Here is a 27,179-nt window from a genome sequence, read left to right on the forward strand (position 1 = left end):
CCTGGTGTGTCACGCAGTTTGGTGCTTTCTTTCCCTCCATGTTAAAGAACAGTACATGTTTCAGCACCCAGGCCAATGTGCAGCATAGCGAAATACATATAATGTCCCAAAGGCGAGACCAATTGCATTGCAAATGCTTGTTATTCCTTCTGGATACCTCTAACAGACTATCACATCTGCCTTATATAAGAACCCGTCATGCTTCTTCAGCTTCATCTTTTTAAGTTTATTGCAAACATATGGCTGCATGCCAGAGTGTAAGGGGCCCAAGCCCCACTCTTCCAGCATCTGTGGCCCTTTCAAAGGAAATATCTGATTAATATTTAGGAATTCGGTCCTGCTAAGACAGCCAAAGACCATCAGTACTCCCACCTCTGAAAGCAGTAATGCCTTTTCCAGGATGCCATTGCCTTTTTATCCAGTCTTGCTACATCACTGAGTTTCAGAGAGGATTCGTGCAGAGAGGTGTAACAGAGGCTGTACTTCTTGCTGCATAGGACGACAGAAAATGGGCAGCAGGGCTCCCTGGTTCCTGACCATACAACACCGCCCAGCTACAGGGTCACTGAGAGCGGCTTCACTGTTCTTAACTTGGTTTATAGATGGCCCCATCCATAGAGATCTCCATGAGCTCAGTTCACTACACCGATTAGAAGGACCTACTCATTTGGCTCCTGATTTCTCATGTCTGGTCTGTGGTAGGAACTGAAACACAGGAGGACAAGGCAGGATACTGATAACAGCAAGCTAGGCCTAAGCTGAGGACGTCAATAATGTACCCTCCCAAAGCAGTCCTCACTCACGTCCAGGCCAGGTTCAGCATTGCCTTTGTCCCCGTCTGTTGATCTCCAACTTGGAGGCCGCCTGAGCTCCCCTCCTTTCAGTTGGCGTTCCTCTGTTTCCTCGTCTCACACACACAACCACCACTGCAACACTCCAGAAGCAGAAGCAGTCATGGGCAGGATCTGCTCACTAATCCTCACTGCTTGTCTGAGGTTCCTGGTACAGAAATTTCAACTGATATCGCAAACTTCGCTGGCCCTGCTCTCCACCTCTATGGTAATCATTGCTTATCCAATTTTGTTATCATCATGGTTCACTACTGCCTCACCACTACTCTGGCAATTCCCCCATCGATCTGCTCAACTCTGTCACAGCACAGACTCATCCTAGTCTTGGACCTCTCTCCCCTTGGTGCACCCAGGCTCTGAGTCCTTGCCAGGGGTCTACAATAGTGCTAAGTGTGCCCCTCTGTTTCTACTGTCCTCAGCAAGTTACTTGAGGTTTAACACCACATTTGCAGACTTTCCGGCAGCCTGGCAAGTCACTGTAGCTCTGTGTTTGCAGATATTGGGTTTCAAAAAGTGCATTAAAAAGGATTTATGATGCACCAAAGTAAATAGGAAAATGTCTGCACACCTAACATGTCCTGTGAACTTATACAGAAAATTGACCAGTGAATAAATCTGACAATAATTCTGCTTGTCATTTTATCAAAAGGTCTTTTTTTTGGGTCAGCCTGTACTATTGGAATGGCAGCTGGCAATGCAAGTGAATTAAAGGCCTCAAGCCTATTGAAGGAAAGAGATGTGCTTGTTATGTGAGCCATTAGATCTTATGTTCGGTGTTTGAAGAATGTCATGTGTGAAGCATGATCTATGGAGTATTGGCATTCTTTAACTACAGTTGTAGAATTTTGTCCTGGTCCCCGGCTCAAATGATTCATATTCTGTCAGTGCTGGGTGCCAGATAAGTACACTTCTTATTTGTGCCAATAATTTTGACTTTAGCATGACTGTCACATAAAGTAATTAAAAGGATACTTCTTTCAAACAGTATATTGCTTTTACAATAAAGGCTGGTTTAATATTTTTGTCACTGCATAAAGATGTTAAACAGAATGGGCGTGCATGTGTGGGTCAACAAAAAACACAATTTTGATATTCGTATTTTCTTCTTTTTAATTCAGAATGTGGCAGTGAGTCCAGGCTCTGTGGGCAATGGAGATGGTCTCCAAACCGATGATGAGGCGAACATCATCGAAGAAGAGGAAAAAGGAGGCTTTGTGAAATTTGGGTGGATAAAGGGTGTACTGGTGAGTTCACAACAATTCTTGCATAGCTTTGATATAAACAGGCCAGTAGATTATTAAAAACCATCATGCATCAGGAATTGTCATTGTTGAAGCAGAGTTCTAATGTTTTTTGCCATATTTCTTTTACCTCAATCGCAGGTGAGGTGCATGTTGAATATCTGGGGAGTGATGCTTTTCATTCGACTGTCTTGGATCGTGGGTCAGGCTGGAATAGGTAGGTTCTACAACACAATCTCAAGTTTCATTTTGAGCTGCCTTAGCATGCACATACTGTACTGAAAAACACTTTGTTCGCAATGATCTCTGTTGAAGCTAAACGACAACTTTATAAGCAAGTGCCTACTGTCAGGAGAAGAAGCCTTCACAGGGAATTTAGAGGGAATCAATGTTGTTTTTGTCCCAAGATAATAATTCTCTTTAGGATGTTTTCGTGTTTCCATGGGAGCATAGTGGTAAGAAAGAAAGAATGTTTTTTTAAATTGTGTTTCTTCCCATAAAGTCTGCTTTCCACTGAATATTATGAGTTGAAATAGTTAAAGAGAGTGTTTCAAAGCTATAGACATATCTTTTTTGTTTTATTAATGGCGAGTTTTGTTTACTTCCCACTGGCAATGACCAATGCCCCATTTGTTCCAATATAACCTTGCCTGTAACTGGCTTCAGAGTCATCATTTGGAAGCTGAATGAATTGGATGACCTGCATATCTACTAAGGCACTGGAATCATTTAGAATTCCTCCATGTAACCTGTTTCTTTGCCATTGTTTGGAACAGGACTCTGTAGTATCCTGCATTTGCAATATGAGCCTAGTTAGTCCAGTATTTCTATCACTTGTTGCTATGGAAGAATGTTGATATTTAAAAGTGGGAGGTGGATGGGGGGATGCAGGAGCTGGAAGAATGAGGCTAAGGTGAATAGATGTGGCTTGCAATAAAGACTATTCTTTATCAACTGCCTGTGAGGCCTATCATTGTTACATTGGCGACAAGGGTGGGATTCATTATGCAGAATGTATCTCCTCCCCCAAGGCTCCTCAGAGTCAGAGGTCTGCAGTTTACCTTGAGCCCCTAGTTTATGACCTTCTATTAGGAATGCAGAGATGTAGCTGCCCCCTCAGCACCCAGATGTGGATTTCAGGCAGGCTACAGCCACATAGAGCCACGAGCACAGAAATGCCCACTTTCCCAAAGTGGCATTTTCACATTAGTAATGTTGAATCCACTCGCGTGAACAGTGATTTACCATTACTAACTCATCGATACCAAACACTATTTGCTACTCTCCTGCACATAGGAAACATTGCATAATAGCTTTTCCAATGGTCCCCCTGTTTAAACAATTTGAAAAGCAGGCCCCACCATACTGAACACACCATCTGGTGCCATTCACTACCAAAGCATGTAGAACACCCGAGCCCATGCCCTGCCTCTTCCCAACACCGCACCCTACCCGATGGATTACTCTGATGTAGCGAGAGACATGCAGAACCTTGGCAAGTAGCTTTTTTGAATGCCAAGTTGCCCTGCCAGGGCAAACCTGTGGCACGTTTGAAGAGCTACCTCCGTGAGTGGCACAACCAGTGCTGCAGGCTCCACAAGGAGCATTTGAGTTAGATGCCCCAGGTATATGTCTTACCCCTAGGCAAGGGACTTGCAGCTAACCCAAGTCAGCCAATCATGTATACACCAATCACCAGTATGTATGTGACAATCACAGCGCTTTGGCACTGAATGGCAGTGTCAAAGGTGCTGAAAGTCCTATGGCTAGCACATAGACCAGCAAAATACCAGGAGTGACAAAAGCAAAACGCCAAGAGAAAGCATCCTAAAAAGGGCCATTTCCAAAATTATGTGATTTAGAAAGAGGTCCTAGCTATATTCTGGGCAGTCCGCAACTGAGGAAGCTTGTATGGGGTTGCGATTTTTAAGTCAAGCCTGATCACAAACCACTCAAAGAGATCTTTGAGAAGAAAGACATTGATAATATCTCATCCAGGATAAGGAAGTGGGTGGGATTGCTTCAGTAGTTTCGTTTTAATGTGGATTATGTACCAGGCGTGAAGATTAACCTTGCAGATTGCTGCATGCGGATGGAGAAAAGGATTGTGATAGAGGATTCAGAAGATGAAGATGTAATTGATGAGTATGATGAGTTTGTTATTTCTCTGATCAGGGACACTGTAATTATAGAAGATGGGTGGATTGGATAGCTTGGTAAATAAATTAAATTGCAGTCTGTGATTAAGGAAGTTGTAGGAAACTGGAAGGGTTACTCAAAGACAAATGAAGTTTTAAAACCATATTGGTTGGTGAGGTCAGAACTGGCATACCGGAATGGTTTATTGTTAACCGGTACCAGGCTAATTCTCTCCAGCAATGTAAGGGGGCATCTTGTGGACTCTACTCATGATAGCCATCCGGATATCTCAAAAACAATTGAAAGGTTGAGACAGATGTACTGGTGGCCTGGGATGGACATTCTAACTGAAAGAACCGTGAGGGAGTGCATGGAGTGTGTAAGGTGTTATAAGGAATTGAAGTTAAGAGTACAACCAATGGTTTTGGGAAAGCTGCCCGAAGAACTGTGAGAGGAAGTTGCCATAGATATTTTAGGTCCCATAAGGGTGTCCACTAGTGACAAATATGTAATTGTGCTAATTGATATGTATTCAAGGTGGACTGAGGTGGAGATCAATGGAGAACGACCTTTACAACGCGGTCGTTACACCGCGATAGCTTTACAACGCGGTCATTACAACGCAAGCCGTTACAACGACTTGCGCTAGATGGCGCTCTACACTAAGGAATAGTATGATTTAAAATTCCATCACCTTCCCTACTGTTCCACACAGTGAAGTTGGAATAGTAAATCATACTATTCCTAAGTCCAGCGCCTCTAGCGCAAGTCATTCGTAACAAACGCGATGTAAACTACCACGTTGTGAATGTATGCGATGTAATGTCACACATTCGGAGATCAATAACTGTATAGAAACTAGGGAAATTAATAAGTTACTAGAACACATTTTTGGACAATAAAGTTTCCCCTCCATGTTGTTGTCAGACAATGATGTCAAATTTGTGTCCAAAGACATGGAGACGTTTCTAGGTGATAGGGGCATAATACATAGGAAGACGGCACTGTACCACCCAGAAACTAATGGAATGGTTGAAAGAATCAACTGCATATTGAAGGAAACCATCCAGAGAGCACTGGCTAATCAGATGTGCTGGAAGAAAGACATTTTTTAAAACGTTATAAACTGTAGACTTAACCCACACACTATGACAGGAAAAACCCCATTTGAATTGTTTCAGAAAAGGATAAACATTGGATAAACATTAAAACTTCTTGGATAAACATTAAAACCGCTTGTGGTGTACATGTGGAAGTATGTAAGAAAGAGAAAGATGAGATGTAATTGAGGAAAATACTTGTCAACAAATAGAGATATGATGTACGCAGAGCTGTTAGAAAGACAAGAATAAAGGTTGGGGACAAGGTGAGAATTTAATGTCCAGGTAAAGGATCTTCTGCTCCAAAGTCCATGTTTTTATCTTATATGAAGGTAGCTAAAGTCTTTAAGAATGCTATCAAGACTCAAGATCATAGGATGTGGAACCGCAATAGGGTTGCAAGAGTATCAAAATGTGGAGAAATTGAAAGTGTGGAAGTGGTTGGTTTCAAACAGAATGGTTCCAATGAGACTGATGTAAACAAGAGGAGAAGTGTAAGGCATGGCACCAAACCTGGACACTTGTGTGACTATGTCCAGGTTTAAATAACTGGAAAAGTGAAAGGCGTCACACCAAACCTAGATATGGCTGTAAATAGGTTTAGATGTCAACATTGAGTAGACTGCTCCAGTGAGTAGACTGTATATATTTTGTTTTATTGCATGGTGTTCAATAGTCATTACAAGCTGTCTTAGGTATTTCTTTCTATAAAGTTAAATCGAGTAATGTGTTTGTTTTTATAACCTGTAAACCGTGTTAGAATTAGGAGGGAGATGTGTAGTATCCTGCATTTACAATATGAGCCTAGTTAGGTCTAGGTGATGGAACCTTCGGTCCTCCAGTGTTCCTATTACTTTTTGCTATTGGAGAATGTTGAAAATGTAAAGCGGGAGATTGGTGGAGCTGGAGGAAGGAGGCTGAGGTGATTAGATGTGGCTTACAATAAAGACTATTCTCTATCGACTACCCATGGGCCTATCATTGTTACAGACTTACAACCGTGGGACACACAGTGCAAGTGAAAACGCATGCTTCTTCATCGGGGAACTGGCTTACGACAACAGTTGACATAGTCAACTGATGTTCAAGACAAATCTCTCTGCATGACATGTACATGATTTTTAACATTGTTTTTGTCTATTGCTGGATGCTTTACAGACTGGCACCTCTCACTTGGGGCCACATAACTGCAGGGTGGGGGTGATGCTCACCAATCCTAACCTAACCAGGAAAGTAGCAGTGTATTTTGAAACAATATGTTCCAGGTCATTAAAGAAAAGGAAGGCTTGTTGTTCTTCCCATTAAATCCATTCTTTTCATTGCTTCCTACAGGGAATTGGTGTGACATGATATCAAAACATCACCCTAGAAATGTTGCTAACTCTGACACCAATTCCACATCTACCGCAGGGCGCAGTGCACTATTTTACGTTGGTGTCTACGATCACAGTAAAAGCCATTTGTACTTCTTTACTGGGCAGGCTTCGGAATGTAAACGTCTGCATACTTCGGTGGATGGCTTTATTATTCTGACCAGTTGGTGTAAAAGAACAACATGCACAATGTAAAATATGCTATATGAATTAAGGGAGTGCAAAATAGATTGACATTTTTATTCTTAGTGAAGGGTGTCACCACCATATTAATTATAGTGCGCTGTTCACTGGGATCATATACCTGGGACTTCATGAAGTGTCATGGCCGCCCAGTCAGGCTGAGAGTGGCTCGGTGTAAAGTTGAACCTGCAGTCTTAGAATATCCACAAAGATGCACTTCTGTTCATACATGAGCCCGCCCATCTCTCCACACCCCTATGAACTGCTCGTTGTGGATTGCTCCACTTGCTGAGCTGTCCACGTATGCAGCTTAGTTCTGAACGCTACTACTGCTTCATCACGTGAGGGTTGCTTAAATTCACCTCATTTCACCAGATTCATTACTTCCTGTTGATGTTAATATTTTAGCACATTAAACTCGATAAAGCTGTGAGACAATTGTTCCTTTTTTTTTTTTTTTTTTTAATAAACATATTACTCAACAAAACGTGCTTTTATTCTCCTTAAAGTAGGTTTATGTTTCCGGGCCTTTAAGAATTAACATGCATATTTTGAGTCAACACCAAACCTGACAAAAAGGTGCCTACTAGCTTTATGAAGCGTATCAAACTGCCAGAGGGTCGCGCGCAGGTATGCCGTTCCATTAAAAGTCAGCGGGCTAACACTGCCAAGTCACTGCCCAAGGGCTTCGCGCGCAATTAGTTTCTTTAAAGGCCATTTGGTAACTTATTGCGCTCATTAAGGAATATTACTTCATTCCCAGTGTGAGAAGAGCCAGGAGCGTAGGCCTTTTTGAAAGTGAACTTATTTGACACCTGCATCTATAGGGAAAACTTTGAACTTCAATCAAATGTCACAATCCTTTCCAGGATAATATGGCGGATCACCATGGACACGTAAAACTGCACTGGGGATTTGCTTTAGGTGTTCAGTGAGGTTTGTAGTCTTATTATTGTACATTTGGCATATTTCGTCAGATTACATTTGAATATTAAAGACCAGAGCTTTATAGTGCACTGCTTGAATGCACTGGCTGTGCATGTGCAGCATTGACAATGGCAAATGCAGTAGATGCAGAGGTCATGCCCGTCAGGGGGAGCAGTGCCCACATTTGCATAAATGTCTATTTATATAGCGTCCACCCAGGGCACGCTTGTAAAGTGTATTACATGATGTAAATAGCCATTTGTATTGTGTTCTCGAACGTATGCACCATTTAAACTGGGTACAACAACTACAGTTGTCGCTCTACTCTAACGCAACTCATGAGGTGTGTCTACGATGGGTCACACGCTTGTGACTTCAAGTCAGTGAAAGAACACTTTGACATTTGCAGTGACACAACAGATATGTGTCTTGCCTAATACTGGCTAAATGCGTTGAAATTGTTCTTCATCAAGTGAAATGAAAACGACAAAGGCTGTAAACATGGCGGTGACACGTGGGGAAAACGGTGCACCTGAGGTCACAACAGTCGTCTCTGTAGTGGTTATGTTGGAAAGAGCTTTTTTAGCTGAGCACCCTCGAAGCAACGCCCCCTTCATTTGGGGGAAGTGAAAATATAGCATTGTTGGCACCAATTAATTGTACAAGTCAGATGTGCAAGGTTTAGAATAGGTCATTGTTATGATCTAAGTAGGTAATTGATGCATCCTCTCTGTTGCTGTCCTTGCCTTGCTACTCAGTCTATGTGATGTCATCGGAATGTTGAGAGTGTTTGAGTGGGAGCAGAGATCAGTTGGTGTGGAAGGGCTGAGCAGCAGGGAGGCTGCTCCTGGTGGGGCATTGCTGGACAATGATTAAGGCCTAGCATGAACTTAATATGGATCCTAACTAAAGAATAAAGCTTAGATCCTGAACCACATCTTATGGACTACCTAGCCTTCTTTATTTGTAACACTGGCGACGATTCTAAGAACCTGCGTGCTACTTTAATGGAGATTGGACTTTCAAAACTGAAGAAAGAAACCTACAACCTGAGGATTTGAGCAACCTGGCACCCCTAATGCCCCACCAGTGACCATTCCATCGGTCGCCCCAACCAGTAAGTGCCAGTTTGTATTAGACTTTCCTTCTTTGTCTTAAAGCCTGCCTGTCTTTGCCGAACTGTTCCTGTCCTGAGAGCATCATCTGTGACCTGGATATTATTTACTTGTATTAGAGTGTACTATACATTTGGACTTGTGTTAATTCTTCCTGCTTGCCTATTGGATACAGTGTATTTTGAATCTACACTGTTGTAAAGTATGCTGTGGAAGACTGCCTCTCCTGCCAAGTTGTTAGGCTGATTCAGAGATGCAGAGAATGGTAATATCTCTGAAACCATGAGCTGTTTTCTGTGTTAGTCTGCCTCAATGTACCAGACCCTTAAGCTGTTAGTCGGGGGCACGGATCGAGTCCCGGTGTTTGTGTCACAGTCGTGCAAGTCTAAAGAGCAGGTCAATTATTTTTCAACAGCGTGTGTTTTTTTTTTAAAGTTAACCAAGCAAAGAGGTGGAGACTATGAAGTTAACAGTGCCTGAACCGAGGAGTGTTTCACTGAATTTTCACAGTGCGGCCCGTGTGAGAGTGGTGTACGAGGATTTTCCAATGGGCATCTGTTAGAGCTATTGCTGGAGAATTGCTACTGTACATCAGAATTCGTTTTTTCTAGTTAAATCCTGTGGTTTACAATTTATTACGGTTGCTGGACATCGTTGACATTTTAAAAGGTACACGCGCACCTTACCGTCAGTTTGTTGCTGCGCGCTGGCATAGGGAATCCTAGATTACGTCTTTCTGTCCTCGATTTTCTCCGCTGCCCAGTGACGCCTGTATGCAGCTATGCGCCGTTAGCCACCCGGCGTGTCGTCATGAAGCGTGCTGCCATCTTGAGCTTGGCCATAGCGCAGCAATTTTGAAGGGTTGTTTGGAGTTCCTGTTTGCCAACCACGTGTTTTTCTTTGATGCTCACGGCAACTCTTAGAAGTTTTGGCGGTTCCTGGCGGATTTCTAGGACCTCACAAGCCAGGTGACAAACATGTGTGCCTTTATTAATGCTTTTAAGCTGACCAACGAGTTTGGATTGACTTTTCTGGCTTTGCATTCTGCTGGATACTGTGCTCTATACAAGGTCTGCGATGAATTGTCCATCGTAGAAGGAACATGGACAACTCCCCTGGAGCTGCATGGAACTCATAACCAAGATCTTCCTGCTGGTGACAATTTCGGGTGAGAGATCGCTCACCGGAGTCCATGGATTCTTTCTTAGTTTGTGTTAATTGGAATTCTGTGCATGTTTTCATGTGCGTGCGTTGTGGAGCACAACTTTTAGTGTTTCATATGGTTGTTTGTGTATGATTTTATTGTTATATCATACTGTTGCTCCATCACTGGTACCTGATCCTGTATTTGTATAAGAAGGGGTGAGAGAGTGTTGTGTCCTTATTTTGTATCTGTATGAATAGATGGAGAGAGAGTGTAGTGTCCGTGGTCGTGTCATGTTCTGAAGCTTCTCATACTTGCTTGTTTTGGTTTTACCTACCCACTGAATTGGTGGTTTCCTCATGTGAGGTGTTGGTCTGTGCGTTACGGATGCGCACATAAGAAGACTTCTTCTTTTGAAGCTTCTCAGACTTTCCTGTCTGGTTTTATCCTTGAATTGTTGGTTACCTCGTGTGAGGTGTTGGTCTGTGCGTTAAGGGTGCGCACATTAGAAGACTCCTTATTTTGAGGCTTCTCAGACTTTTCTGTCTGGTTTTACCCTTGAATTGGTTGGTTACCTCGTGTGAGGTCTTGGTCTGTGCGTGAAGGGTGCGCACGTTAGAAGACTCCTTATTTTGAGGCTTCTCAGACTTTCCTGTCTGGTATTATCCTTGAATTGGTTGGTTACCTCGTGTGAGGTCTTGGTCTGTGCGTGAAGGGTGCGTACGTAAGAAGACTCCTTATTTTGAGCCTTCTCAGATTTACAAGTCTGGTTATACCCTTGAATTGGTTACCTCGTGTGAGGTGTTGGTCTGTGCGTCACAGGTGCGCACGTGTGGAAATTTCTTATTTTCTAGCTTTCTGATTTGCCTGTCAGGGGTTGCAATTTTACCCCTTTCAGTGTTATGTCCCGAAGCTTCGTGTTATTCTTGAAGCTCATTGATTTTTGTATGTGTGTATCTCTATCAACGCACATTTTATTTAATTAGTCTTATCGCATGTGATACATTGATCTTGCATGTTCGTATCTTTGCAAATTTGATGAGGGGGGGATGTGTTATGATCTAAGTAGGTAATTGATGCATCCTCTCTGTTGCTGTCCTTGCCTTGCTACTCAGTCTATGTGATGTCATCGGAATGTTGAGAGTGTTTGAGTGGGAGCAGGGATCAGTTGGTGTGGAAGGGCTGAGCAGCAGGGAGGCTGCTCCTAGTGGGGCATTGCTGGACAATGATTAAGGCCTAGCATGAACTTAATATGGATCCTAACTAAAGAATAAAGCTGAGATCCTGAACTACATCTCTGGACTACGTATCTTTCATTTAATTGTAACAGTCATCAAATGGATAATGTCAAGAAAAGTCTAAAACCCAATCAGACATAGTCATATTAAGGGACATCCTGAAATCTTTTGTTGGTCACTTAGGTTGGGTAAGCTCATAAGAACTAGATATGTTTCCTTTCACTGGAAGGCCTCTTTAGGCTTTGAATGGACCTAAGAGTTCCAACAGAAGGCAAGCACACACAAGCCCTTCGAGAACCTTGGAAAAGCAGGATACAAGACAGGAAAGTTCAGTTCTTTCCCTGCCCACAGACAGAAGCAGCAACTGCAGGCCAGCACAGCAAAGCAACGCACGGCAAAATGCAAGTACTCCTCCTGACAGCACTTCAGCTCTTTTTCTTGTCCTCCATCCAGAAGTGTTCTAAATATGTTTTGTTGTAGGTCCAATACTTACACCCCTTTTGGCTTTGTAAATAGGCATACTTCAAATGAAAGTCTTGTTGTCCACACAATCCTGCCTTGGCTTCAGACACACTACAAGGGGGTGAAGACAGCTTTGTGAGAGGCCAGTGACAACTCCTGCAACCACTGGTGATGGGCCATCAGGATATGTAGGGCACACCTCAGCTCCTTTTGTGTGACTGTCTAGAGTGAATGCACAAACAACCCAGCTGTCAGTCTAAACCAGACATTGATTCCACAGGCAGACAGAGGCACAGGATGATAAAGCAACAAAATACCCACTTTCTAAAAGTGGCATTTTCAAACACACAATTTAAAAACCACCTATACTAAAATATGTATTTTTAAATCCTGAGTTCAGGGAACCTAAACTCCAAATCTCTGTCTTTTCCCAATTGAAAGCTACATTTGTAAGATGTTACAAGGTAGCTCCAATGATAACCTATGGGAGAGATACTCCTTGCATTATTAATAAACGAAATTGTCAGTAGTTCATTATCAGGACTTGTAAAACACACCAGTACATGTCCTACCTTTCAAATACAGTGCACACTGCCCATGGGGCTACCTTGGGCCTACCTTAGGGGTGTCTTATATGTAAGAAAAGGGAAGCCTTGGGCCTGGCAAGTGTGTACACTTGCCAGGCCGACATGGAAGTTTAAAACTGTACTCACAGACACTGCAATGGGAGGTCAGAGACAAGTTTACAGGGCTACTAATGTATGTGGCACAACCAGTGCTGCAGGCCCATAGGTAGCATTTGATTTACAGGCCCTGGGCACACACAGTGCACTTTACTAGGAACTTACCAGTAAATCAAATATACCAATCATGGATAACCAATAATAATCACAATTTACACAGAAAGCACTTGCACTTTAGCACCGATGAGCAGTGGTAAAGTGCCCAAAGTACATAAACCAGCAAAAATTAAGTCCAGCACACAGTCAAAAAAGTACAGGATGCAGAGGCAAAATGACAGGGGAAACCATGCCAAGGATGCCAGGTCTCACACAGAGGGTGCAGTGACTGAGAGTGTGTCAAAGCTCAGGTACTACGTTAGCAACTGTCATCACATAACTTTAGAAACTATATGTGTTAGACCTGATATCTTTGGCATGATATTCTTCCATACGTTTTGCCTTTTCCAATCCTGTTTGCAGGATTAATTTATTTTGGCTTTAGAATTCTGTGTACTTTACCACCACTAACCAGTGCTAAAGTATCTGGGCTCTCACCTTCAGACATGGTAAAATTGGCATACACCTAATTGCAACCTTTAATTTCCTTGTAAGTCCCTAGTAAATGGCACTATAGGAAACCAGTGCCTAAAAATTAAATGCTACTAGCGGGCCTGCAGCACTCATTGTACCACCCACTAAGTAGCACTTTAAAAACACCTCTCAGGACTTCCATTACAGCCTGTAGTGCAGTATTAAGTTGTCATTTTGCCCTGGCAAAGTTTACCTTTTGTCAGGCCTAAAGCTTCTGTTAGACCTGTCATCCTGAGGGTGGTCTTCCCTCAAGGTTTTGCCTCCTTTACTCCACTTTTTGCTATTTATGTTCATTGGCCTTAGGACTCTGAGTGCTTTACCTCCACTAACCAGTGCTAAAGTGCATGTGCTTCTTTCCTAAATGTGGTGACATTGATGTATACCCGACTGGCATATTTAGTTTACCTATAAGTCTGTTGTAAAGTAGTATACCATATACCAAGGGTGTTAGACTTGGGGGTCTCTAGTTGGCACAGGTATGCACTTGTGACAAATAGGGACCCTCGCCTCTAGTCAGGGTAAGGGGGTACACTCCTAGAATAACCCCTGCTCACCCCCTTGGTAGCTTGGCACGAGCAGACAGGCTTATCTCAGAGGCAGTGTGTAAAGCATTTGTGAACACATACAGTAATCAAGTGACAACACTACAGATGGACACCACACAGGTTTTATATCAAAAATAAGTATTCTTTATATAGATTTACCACAAGACCATAAACGACAAATATCCACAATACTGTTACTTCAAGATGGTAGAATTTAGCTTAGTTCTCTTTAGTTCTTAAATGCGACACTTTAAGTCAATGTAACTGTAGATGCGACACGCAGGGCAACGAAAGTGTTGCAACGATGTTGATGTGATGAGAGTTTGGTGCAAAGAAATAAAGACGTGAAGATCTTCCTGATGCGGCTCGCTTCTCCGATGTTGCGAGAGATCTCGGCTCCATGCGTAAGCTACAGCGGCGGGACCCTTGTCCAGTGATGCGACGACAGCGGCTTTGGTGGCAACACTCTTCTCCAGCGATGCGAGACGCTTCCGCTCGATGCGACAGTTACAGCGGCGACACCCTTGTTCAGAGATGCGACAGTAGCTGCTCCGACGGCGGCACGCTTCTCCGTGGATGCGAGACGCTTTTCTCGATGCGGTGCAATGCGACAGCTACAGCGGCGTAATCCAAGATGCGACGGCAGCGGCTGCGACGGCGACACGGTTCTTCCTCGATGCGAGACTCTTCTCTTGATGCGGTGCAATGCGTCAGCTACGATGGCTGCGACGGCGACACCCTTCTTCGGTGTTGCAGGGTGCTTCTCGTGATGCGGTGCAACGCGACAGCTACAGCGGCAACACCCTTGTTCAGTGATGCGACGGCAGCGGCTGCGACGGCGACACTCTTCTTCTCCGTGAGTCGCGCTACCAGCTCCTTGCGACACGCAGTCCCTCAGAAGGCCCAAAATAGCAGTAGGCACTTCCAAAGAACTCTGGGGAGCTGGTGGTTGAAGTCTGTTGTCCCTGAGACTTCAGCTGGAGGCAACCTCTTTTCAAAGCCCTTGGAGATCCTTCACATGTTGAGCAAAAGTACACACAAAGTTCCTTTCTCCTCTCTTTGGCAGTAGCCAACCCCTGCAGGCCAATCCCCCAGTTTCAGGGATAGTCTCTCCTCAGCTTCTTCCTGGTTCCTCTCCTCAGCAGAGGTTTCTTCTTGTTTCTCAAAGTGATCTAAAGTTCTTGGGTTCTGGTCACAATATTTAAACTCAATTTCTCTTTGTTCTCTGAAGGCAGAGAGGCCTTTGCCTAGTCCAAACCAGTTCTGGTCAGTCCTGGAGCACTTTGTTGACAAGACTCCTTCTTTCCTTTGACAGTGTAGGCCAGGGCCATCAGACGCACCACAGGAGGTGGAGCCAGCATTGTGGAGGGACAGCACAGCCCTATTCAGGTCCCAGGTGCAACTCATACCACCCATCTACATGGAGATCTCTCTATTCAACCCTGTGCTGACTCACCCTGTCTCCGGGAATTCCCCAGCCCCCTGGAATTCCCCAGCCCTGTCACTCAAACTCCAGACAAGGAATACACAACCTAGCAGAGGCAGGTTTGAATGGTTAGACAAGAAAATACCTACTTTCTAAAAGTGGTATTTTCAAACTTCACTATAAGATATATTTTATCATTCTGAGTTCAGATATACTAAATTCGAATTTCCACCATGTTCCCTGAGTCAGTTAGGATTATAAGATGTAATAATCAAACTGCCCATTCTGGCTTATGGGGAACAGGTAGACTTGCAATAGTGAAAAAACGAAAAAGGCTGTAATTCACTATTAGGACATGCCACACACATCAGGGCTTGTCCTACCTTATACTTACAATGCACCCTGCCCTTGGGCCTACCATAGGGGTGTCTGATATGAAGAAAAGGGAAGGTTTAGGGACTGGCAAGTGGGTGCACTTGCCCAGTCAGTATGACAGTACCAGACTGCACGCAGGCTCTGCAATGTCAGGCCTTAGACACACTTTTACATGCTGCTTCTGTGAGTGGCACAACCAGTGCTGCAAGCCCACCAGCAGCATTTGAATTTACAAGCCCTGGGCACTCCTGGTTCACTGTACTAGGGTCTGGCAGGTATACCAAACCAACCAATCATGGAATCACTAGTTTATACATCAATTTACAATAGGAAGAGCATATGCACTTTAGCACTGATCAGCAGTGGTAAAGTGCCCAGAGTCATAAAACAGCCAACAACAGGTCAGAAAAATGCAGGAGGAAGGCAAAATGTTCCGGGATGACCCTGCAGAAAGGGCCAAGTCGTCCAACAAAGGGCCTGTAATTTAAATGCTACTAGTGGGCCTGCAGTACTGGTTGTGCCACCCACACAAGTAGCTTTTCAAACTTGTCTCAGGCCTGCCATTGCAAGGCTTGTGTATGCAGTTTACTGCCACTTCGACTTGGCAGTTAAAACCACTTGCCAAGCCTTAAATTCCCCTTTTATTACACTTAGGTAACTCCTAAAGTAGGCCCTAGGTAGCCCTCTTGGCTGGGTGCTGTGTAACTAAAAGGTAGGACATGTACTTTCATGTTTTACATGTCCTGGTAGTGACAAACAGCTAAATTAGTTTTTCACTACTATGTGGCCTACTCCTCTAATAGGTTTGCATTGGGGATTCCGGATTAGAAAGGATTAGCTAAATCATGTTTAATATCTTTGGAACAGTAATGATAAAGCCTCTTTAGTTGGTAAAGTTTGATTTGACATTACTATTTTAGAAATGCCACTTTTAGAAAGTGGTTATTACAACAAGGGGTTGAACCTATACTTACGTCCAAACTAGGCCACCTTAATACTAAGGGAAATAGAGGGGGTGTTTAGGGCGTGCACTGTTCTCATGCTACTTTCAGAAATCACCACCTTTAATCATTAAGTGGCTGTGGTGCTTTTATTTCACCTTTCTTATTTCATTCAAAATACAAACTATTATGACATTTGATTCATGTCATAGAGTAAGATACTGTACAATATTCAAAATTACAATTAAACATTGACGTAAAGCACATTACAAACAGAGATACTTTAAAGAAACACATCAATGAACAAACAAGTGATTACAAAAAACAATGTGACAAACATCAGACCAGTCCTTATTTGTATGGCAGTGCAAATAATTGATACTTGTTAGACAAGCAACATGCCAGATGCAGCTAGATCAACCGAGGTTACAACAGACAGAAAGTCCTGTTTGTATATGGTAAATCATTCCATACGCTGGTAGTGGCTGTTACTAGCTGTGAGGGGGGTCGACGCGTTTCTGAACCCAATACATTCTAAGGGTTCTCCTCAGGACCTGGACGGCGTTGGACACTACAAAACATAAAAGGGAATTATATGTGATAAGGGAATCCCTGTGTTGTATAGTGGGAAACTAGTTTTAAGCTAGGGGGGCGTTCGCTTACCTATTGAAGTGGAGGAATCAGGAATTGCCTGTAATTTAGTAGCAACTGTTGAAAACTGAGTTTGACTGTGTGCTAAAAAAATGAAGAAAATGCTCTGCATTGTAACAGGCAGTTGTTAAAAGTGAATTCCAGAGATTAACCCGCAATTTGCCAAAATGCTAATGGATTTTGAATAAAAGAGAAAAAACTTGCCTCTGTTAATGATTTAGTCTCAGCAAAGGTTTTCAGTTCCTGGTAATGTGATGAGTGTTCAACTGTTAATCGAATGAAAAGAGTAAGGGCCCACATTAGTTTAAAAAGTTTTAGAAAGTGGAAATTTCTTTGCTCTTAACTTACCTCCTTGTGCCTGCAGCCTGCCTCCAATACACGTTTGGGCAGGGGGAGACAGCTACACTTGCATTCCCTCTAGACAGCCACAAACAAGGGAAGGGTGGATGCGACCGATAACTAATTTGCATTCATCTCTATTCTGATAGCCTTTCGGGTAGGAAGGGGGAGAGGGGGCTGACACTTACATCTGAATAGGCAGTGTCCTTTCCCCACACAAACGACTGATTACTCCCTAAAGATAGCCTGGCATACAGGGCTGGGATGAAAGGGGACCTGCGCACTTCAAGGAGCTGCTTTAAAGTCACCTCCACTGCAAAGGCACATTTAGGTATATGTACTCTGACCCTACCAAATCAGTACACTACTGGGCCTGTAAAAAACTCTGCCAGCGGTAAGGATTACTGTGCTACAAAGATTGCCACTCTGCTTGACTGACTGTTCAAAGGGACTGATTCACTGCTGTGTTGAGCTGCCCCTGCTACCTGCTGATCTCTGCCCTGCTGAGGACAAGGACTGGACCCATCTCACTTGAACCCAGAGTGACTCCAATGGCTTGCTGGCTTTCCTCCTGCTTTCTGAAGTCTCAGGAGTCATAAAATCTTCTTGCAATTCTGCTGGTGCTGCTGTACTCTGCCATCTGTGAGTCCTACCCTTTCTTGAGGTGCCCCCTTCAGTCCTGGGCCTCAGAAGTTGGCCCTGCAGCTGATTTGCTACAAAATTGATGCATTGCCACCACTGCGCCAATCAAAACTGAGGCAGTGCCCATCAACACCAACACAGTTCCAATTTGAAGACATCACTGTGCGGCTCGACGATGATGATAGACCCGACTGTGAGGTTCGATGACAACGCAGCAACGATCGAAGGTCCTGATTGCGAGGTTCAACAACTACACAGCACCGATCCGAGGTCCCAGCTGCGAGGCTCAACTTCGACGCACTGACCCAATTGTGTGAATCTGGACCGGCGCATCAGGCTCTTGATAACGACGCTTTGTCTAAACCCTTTCTTCTTAATACTTATAAGTCATCCCTGAGGTAGGCCCTAGAGGCTCACAGGGCATGGTGCCTTATATTTGAAAAGCAGGACATGTGTACATAAGTTTTACATGTTCTGACGGTGAAAAACTCCTAAAAAGGTTGTTCACTGTTATAAGGCTGATCTCTCCCATTGACTAGTAGTGAGTTACCTTATTACATTTAAAAAGTGCTAACTTTGCATTGAGTGCGGATAAAGATATACTATTTTTACTCAAATTAATTGTAATTTAAGTTACAATTCTGAAAATGTCACATTTAAGAAGTTGGCATTTTCTTGTCCCAAACATTTGTGCCTTCTGCCAGTGCCCTGGGTCACATGACGGTGAATGGCTCTGCTATTGAGGTTTGTGTATTGCTTTCAGACAGTAACACAGAGGGAGCTTAGATGTGGAGAGGATGTGTCATTCTGGCGGGACGACTGAAGAGAGGCTGTACACAGCCCCGCATACACTTCAAAGGGCTTTGCCTCTTGAACACACTAAGGAACCTGACACCAAACCTGCCCTGCCTTTTCTAATCTACAGACAGTTTGGAGCCTTGACAGGAGAAGAGGAAGTACTTTCCAGAACCAGATGTGAGGGTAAGACAGGCAGTCCCCCAGTAATGGCTGCTACCGGACCTGGGTGGTGGGGCGGGGGGTGGGTGGGACAAAAAAAGAAAACAAAAAACAAAAAAACACCTACCCGAAATGGCCGCTGCCTCTCCTTCATCCTCCCTCCCTCCAACATCTTCCTGCACTCCCAGCCAGCAGCAGGAAACACCCGTCCTCCCACCTCCCCATAGCCAATCACAACGCAGCAATGCAGCGTTGTGATTGGTTTGAGCACCGTGGATTGGCGCTCACACAGGGACTGGGAGGGTTTGCATGTCCCTCACCAGGCTGTGTAATGCAGCCTGATGGGAAAAATGCAAAGTAAGCAGGACTGTTTGGCCGGCCCAAGAGGGCCGGCCAGGCAGTTGTGCGCACTTCAGGAGTGAAAACCACTCCTCTCCCTGCTCCGCCAGCCCCGCCCAACCGAGGAGTCACTGAAGTATTTAGGAAAAATAAAATGATGATAACAATAGTTCTTATCATTTCATTTTTTTTTTGTTCAGTGGGGCGACGCTCCTGCGCCTTAGCGGAGGAGCCGCCTCTAGAATCCCATCAAACAAAGGCTGGCGCTAGGAATAAATATTGGACTTCCAGAAGTTACAGAAGAAGGACTGCCATGCTGCCAGAGGACAGCCCTGTTGTTGGAAGGACTTCCTTGCTGTCTAAGGAAGAAGAATGGACCTACTTGCCTTCCCCCTAGGCTACCCAGAGTGACTCTAATGGTCAGTTGGCTGACCTCCTGTGTGATCTACTGGCACACAATGATCTTAAGAGGCCTCCCTGCTAGCCTCTGCTAAAGTCAGTTCTGATCCCCAAGAGGTGCACCCCCAAGTCCTGGAGACTTGGGTGGCATCAGTGAGAGCTCCTCCAATGAAAAAATGTGAACATCCTGAAATGTGGGCCCATTCACACCAAGACGCTGCCGCCGGCAATAACAGCCAACGCGAAGTTCCGGTGAGGCCTGTTCTTCGTGCTGAGAGCGATGGCCAGCAATGACCAGCAACTCTTTGTGCTATAGCAATGATCCTCCTCGATTCTCAGTCTCCTACTTGCAGCTTCCTCCAATGCAAATGGAACTCTTTGTGCCAGACTTAAAAGGTAACATTTCTAGCTGGACTAAGCTGGACCCACTCTCCATCGTAGTCAGCCTAAACTTATGACTTTCCCCATATCTTGCGCAACCAGGTGACCATGAGTGGTGCTTTGTGCTTTTAGGTACTGTTTTCACTTAAAACCCTTACATTGAATATGTCTAGTTCATCTGATTGGATTTTGGTTATTATGATGTCATTTTAGGTATTTAAACTTACTCTATATTTCCTTATTTGGTTTGGGATTTTTCTTGGGTTGGTTTTTCACCTTCTTACTCTGTGTGCTGCATAAATACTTTACTCATTGTCTCTAAGTTAAGCCTGGCTGCTTTTGACTTCCCCAAAACTCTCTGTACATAAATAAATAAATAAATAAATGATAAACATGTTGACTGTGTCAATGCTACATTTTTCTTTGCATTCTGGTACTTGCAGCTTTTCTTTCTGTTTGTAAATGCAGGGCTGTAGGTATCTGCGTACCAAAAAAATCAAGACTTGATGAGTTTCTCCCAGTTGTTGTGGAGTAACTCATGAACATTGTGACTGAGCCCAATTAAACACTGCTGAGAAATGTAGATATACTACCCAAGCGAGCAATTAAACGCTCAACTCAGCCCAGACTATTTTTGCATGAGGTAATCAATTAAGCTGATTTGGTGGAATGAGTCTCTGTCTAGGTACCATCGTTTTAAAGGCAATGACACTGATGCAAATGTAATAACATTTCTAACCCATTGTTATGAACACAAGTTTGAATACATCACTAAAGATTACAGCCTTCAAAATTAGCGGTCCACAAGCACTAAACTCACCAAGCTGTTTCATAGTACTAGACAAAACTGCCATTAGGTGACTCCACTTTGACTCATGAATATTCAGAGATAAAATTAATAAGAATAAAAAATATAAGCAATAACTCAAGCAGATATCCTCTAACACATTACTTGATATCACTTTTACCTTCCACTAGATCATGCTGCAGCTCCTAGTTCGGCCAGTGACCTGATTGAGTCATGGGCGCCATCTTTATTGTTTCCAAGACTGAAAACAGTAAAGGAAACCTTAAATGCAATTTACCCTCCAGACTGGAGCCCCCAGCCGGCGCCACTTCGTTTTTAGATTAAAACCTATTAGAAAGTGCAGCTGTCTGGTTTGTTTACGACTTCTTGTGGGCATTCTGAAAGTTTCCCTGAGAATGCTTTTCACCCACTGCTTACTATTGGCTTTGTGGTTTGCAACTCGCAGTTGCTGGCTTTCATTCGCTGGCTTTATTTGCTTTAGACTGTCCAGCTTAAGTTTGTCCCTGTCGTGAGCATCCGATGTTTGCTTCAGAATACTCAGTTTCTGTAAACAGGCCTTTAAATCTTGTTCTTATCCTGTCACATTTGCTGTACAATCAAAGACAGATGTCAAATGTTAGGTTTTGGCTTCTGAGAGAGCTTTGTGTTTTCTTTTCTTTCTCTGACTTCAAAGTAAGAGTATCTATATCAGAGGAGAGGATGTAGGATGTTTTCTAGCACACAACAAATATGAACCGTGTTAACATTTTAGAATACATTCGAAATAGGAAAGTACAAATAAAGCACATTATTTGTAATTCTGAAGTGTAGTGGAAATAAATATTTTGATAGATCAAAACACATCAATACACAAGGTGATGGGATTTCCACACATTATCGTTTGTGGGCAGCAGAACTGTATGTCGGTGCAAATGTAAAGGTCATTTCAATTGAAAATGTGTTGTCTGTAATGGCAGCACGCTACCACACCAGGCATACTCCACACTACACCATTCCACTTTACACCACTCCACTCTAAAACCATCTACTCCACTCTATACCCTTCCACTATATGTCAAAACACTTCATTCTACAACATGCCACTCTACAACGTCACTTCACTCTACGCACCTCCCTTCTAAGACACTTTGTGACGCGCCACTCAACTCCACAACACTCCAATCTATGCCACTCACTCCACTCTACACCACTCACTACATAACATAACACACCTCACTTAGGCCCTCCATTCTATGCCCCTCCAGTCTATGTCCCTCAACTCCATGCCTCACCATTCCACGCCACTTACCCAAATCTACCCCACTCCATTCCAATCTACCCCAATCTATCCCACTCCACTCCAGTCTACCCCAATATACTCCACTCCACTACAGTCTACCCCACTCCACCCAGTCTACCACACTCCACTCCACCCAATCTAACCAACTCCTCTCCAATGTACCCCAATCCACTCCACCCAATATATCCCACTCAACATCAATCTACCCTACTTCATTCAAACCAACCTACCCCACTTCACTCCAATCCACACCAATCATACCCCACTCCACTCCAATCTATCTCACTCCACTCCAATCTACCCCACGCCAATCTAATCTAACCCAATCTAACCCACCGCACTCCATCCCATCCGACAACACTCCAGTCTACCCCATCCCACTCCACCCTACCCCAATGTTCCCTACTCCAATCTACCTCACCCCAATCTACCCCACCCACTCCAATCTACCCACTCCATTTCAATCTACCACTCTCCACTTCAATCTACCCTACTCCACTGCACTCCACTCCAATCTACCTTACTTTCCTCCAGTCTACCCCAATCTACCCCACTCAACTCCACTCCATTCTACTCCACACACCTCCAATCTACCCCACTCCATTCCTTTCCAATCTACCCCACTCCACTCAATCTAACCCAATCAACCCCACCCCACTTCAATCTACCCCCACCTTACCCATTGTCCTGCACTCCACTCCACTCTACCCCACTCCTCTCTAACCCATATGATTCTACCCTGATCTACCCCCACACTACTCAAATCTACACCTCTCCGCTCCAACCTACCCCAATCCCTCCCGCTCCAATGTACCCCAATCCAACACACTAATCCCCAGCCTACCCCACTCCACTCTACCCCACTCCACTGTATCTCAATTCACTCCAGTCTACCCAGCTTCACTTCTATCTATCCCACTTCACCCCAATCTACTCTGCTCCACTCCATTCTCCACTCCAATCTACCTCAGATACCTGACTCCAGTCTTCTTCACTGCACTCCAGTCTCCTCTCCACTCCAATCTATCCAACTCCACTCCACTCTACCCCTCCCCACACTACCCCTATCTAACCCACTCCGCTCTACCACAATCTACCCCACTCCAATCCACCCCACTACATCCTGCCAAAATCTACCCCACTCCACTCCAACCAATCTACCCCACTCTAATCTGCCCAATCTACCCCAATCTACCACACTGTACCCCAATCTACACAACTCCAATCTACCACACTCTACCCCCATCTACCCCACCCCACTTCACTTTAAAGTGCCCCACTCCAATCTACCCCATCCCACTGCAGTCTACCCCCTCCACTCCAATCTACCCCACACCAATATACCCCTATTTACTCTACTTCAATCTACCCCATCTATCCCACATCAATCTACCCCTATCTAACCCACCCTAATCTATTCCACTCCATTCTACCCCCGCCACCACACCCACTCTACCCCACCCCACTCTATCCCAACCAACCCAATCCACTTCAATCTACTACAGTCTACCCCACCTGACTCCAGTCTACCCTTATCCATTCCAATCTATTACAACTCACCCCACTACACTCCAATCTACCCCAATCGACCACACTCTGTTCCAAACTACCCAACTCTAATCCACCAAATCTACCCCACTTCTCTCCAATCCACCCCACTCTGCCGCAATCAACCTAATTCCATGCAAATCTACCCCACTCCACTACAATCAACCCTGCTCCATTATATTACAATCTACCTCACTCCACTCAACCCAATCTACCCCACTTCAATAAACTCAATCTACTCCACTCCACTGTACCCCAATCTACTACCCTATACCCCAATCTACCCCACTACACTCTACCCTACCCCACTTCACTCCAATCTACCCCACTCCACTCCAATCTACCCCACTCCGATAGGCCCCTATTTATTCCCCTCCAATCTACCCCACTTCTATCTACCCCACACCAATCTACCCCACTCCAATCTACCCCACTTCAATCTATCTCACCACAATCTACCCCACTCCAATCGACCCCAAGCCAATCCACTTCAATTTACCCCAGGTAAATCCACCCAAACTACTCCACTCCAACCAATCTACCCCACTCCACTCTGCCCCAATCTACCCCACTCTAGCCCAATCTACCCCACTCCACTCCAATTTACCCACTCCATTCTATGCCATCCTACTCCACTCTACCCCAATCTACCCCACTCCAATCTAGCCCAATATGCCCCACTCCAATCTGCTACAATGTACCCCACTCCAACCAACCACAATCTACCCCACTCCAAACTACTACAATCTAACTCACTCAAATACACACAATCTACTACTCCACTCCACCCAATCTACCCCGCTCCACTCTATAACAGTCTAGCCCACTCTTCCTCTCCAATCTACCCCAATCTACCCCACTCCAATCTACCCTGCTCTACTCTACTCCAATCTACCCAACTCTACCCCGCTCCACTCTACTCCAATCTATCTAACTCAACTCTAGCCCATTCCCCTCTACCCCAATATACCCCACTCTAATCTACCCCATCCCACACTACCCAAATTTACCCCACTCCAATCTACCCCAATCAACCCCACCCCACTCAACACCACTAACCTTTAGCCTTGCTGAACAGCACCCACACTGATGTACAACTTGGCAAAAACACATTGCCAAAGCCAATGGCTTTTGCTTAAGGGAGACCTTTTGACTTTGTCAATGCTTGTTAAAATCCGAGAGTGGGAAGAGGAACACACCTGGGAGGGAAGAGACATTGCTTGATACCCCCTTACAGCACCCATGGACCTGACCTTTTCAATACTATTCACAAACACTTCATACAATGAACTCACATCTGCTCACATTACTCAGTGACAATCACCTACCTAGCCAACCTAAATATCGGAGCCTCGTTAGCAATTACATGCCTGACTTTTGATAATATACCTCATTAAACCTCCATCCCATTTATAGACAAACAAGGAAAAGCTTTCAGGGGACTTTTAAAGTCTAGCACTAATATACCATAAACACCTGCTTTTAAATAAAACCACCCCTATAAACAGACAAATGACTTTGAATAACTCTTCAAGAAAAATAAACTGTAGTCGATGATGTTTTGCTCTCCCCAAAAAAATTAAACCCTAGTTTTGATAATTTCTGAACAAATTATCTGTCTTGGTGATTTAAATGTTCATATGGTCGCCCAGAAACCCTCTGATGGAATGCTCTTCACAATCTTTGAACACCTCGGGCAGATTTACTAGATTCTCACGGAGCGCAATGCAGCAGCGCAAATGCTGCACTGCACTGCGGGAAAAGGATAGAGCAGGAACATGCCATATTTACAGAAATATTGCACCCTTTTCCTAGCGCAGGCTTTGAAATATGATGCTGTGCGCCACGGACACACCTTTGCACCATAGCGCAAGGGTCTCTCCGTTAGTCAAGCATAGGTTTTGTGCCATAAGGAAAGCCTTCCAGTCCAAATACCATGCTTAGACTAACTTTAAAAATTGTCACACTTGGTATGTGTGCTGTACAGTGCAGCACACATCCAAAGTCGGAAAAGAAAAAGGAAATGAAAGCATTTCCTCTTCATAGTACCTATTTGAAATGGGCTGTGTTTTCTCACGTTAAACGCTGTCTACTATTTTAAGTAAATAGGGCTTAGAGTCAGAATCCTTAGGTGGTGTCATGGGAACGTCCATGCTGGAAAGTAAATTAGTAAAAAAAAAAGTTTTGCGTCAATAAGCGTCACTTTTGTGTAGCAAGCACAGTGCTAAAACATAGTTCCTGAACCGAAGCAGGTTGTTAAAAATCTGGGGATACGCCTTGACCAGGATTTAGTGTTAAGGCAGCATACCAATTATATTACAGGTGTATGCTTCCACACTATTGGCCTGTTGCGTAAGATTCTTCCTTTGTTGCCGGATTCCTCCAGAAGGACCCTGGTGCAGGCTCTTGTTCTAAGCCGGCTGGATTACTGTAATGGCCTGCTCCTCTCAGCAAATGAGGGAGTATTGGCCAAGTTACAGGTGATCCAGAATACAGCAGCTCGACTGGTCCTTAATGCCCCTCCGAGAACAGCTTCTAAACCTCTTTTAGAAAAACTGCATTGGCTGTCAATCCGGCAACGGACTAAGTTTAAAATCTGTTGCCTGATCCACAAAAGTATAAATGGCAAAGGTCCCCTGTACTTGGAAAACAAATTCATTCCCTATATTCCTACCAGATCCTTGAGATCCAGCAATGGTTTTCTGCTGGTAGTGCCCCGTGCCAAAAAAGCTAGACATGGGGGTAAAGCATTGTCAGTCGTGGGACCTACACTGTGGAACAGTCTACCTCAAACTTTAAGAATTTGTCCCGAACACCTGCAATTCAGGAAACAGCTTAAAACTTTGTTGTTTAAAAGTGACATCTAAGACGGCTCTCCCTGTCTGTTAATGATCAGCTGAAACCCGTTCCAGAGCGCAGAGATACTCCATTGGAGTCGATTCTAGCGCTATATAAACCCGCAAATAAAATAAATAAATAAATAAAATAGTAAATATACTCCCTCGTCGTGAACGTATAGTTTTGGTTGCACCCTCGACTCTGTATTCTTCAAACAAGTAGAGAAGCCATGTAACCTATTCTCCCTCATCATTAGTCTTCCACTTCTTTGTTGACATGGAGGTACAGCAGCCTCTTTTAATACACCACATACACCAATTCTGAAGAAAACACTTCTCCCCACTTTAAACGTTAGCGGCTTTATGAACATCTTTTGTATTTATGTAATTAAACCCTTAGCAAAAAACAGCAATTCTAGAATGTGAGCGGACACCAGCCTCCACACAGAAAATAAAAAGAAATTACTGCACAACGTTAGTACATAAAATATATTTTTTGTGTGATGATAATAATGAACAATTTTGTGTGGACCTCAGCTCTCTCAAATGTAAAAACAGATGAGTTGCAAAGCCAGTAATACACCCCTCAAAGAGAAAATGTAGAAAAATTTAGCAGCCTCCTTTCA

At 44.1% G+C, this 27,179-nt stretch overlaps 1 protein-coding gene across 4 annotated transcripts in view; it reads left to right on the forward strand.

Annotated features, from left to right (window-relative positions):
- The window catches only part of SLC12A1 (solute carrier family 12 member 1), a 381,560-nt gene that overhangs the window by 100,230 nt on the left and 254,151 nt on the right, over positions 1-27,179 (forward strand). For all 4 annotated transcript variants that reach the window (XM_085644206.1, XM_085644209.1, XM_085644207.1 and 1 more), the window contains exons 3-4: positions 1,970-2,095; positions 2,234-2,309. In XM_085644206.1, the coding sequence (XP_085500332.1) occupies positions 1,970-2,095; positions 2,234-2,309 (202 nt within the window). The remainder of the gene's footprint in view (positions 1-1,969; positions 2,096-2,233; positions 2,310-27,179) is intronic.

Source organism: Triturus cristatus, chromosome 3_1, assembly GCF_964204655.1.
Source record: "Triturus cristatus chromosome 3_1, aTriCri1.1, whole genome shotgun sequence".
Taxonomy (NCBI): Eukaryota; Metazoa; Chordata; class Amphibia; order Caudata; family Salamandridae; genus Triturus; species Triturus cristatus.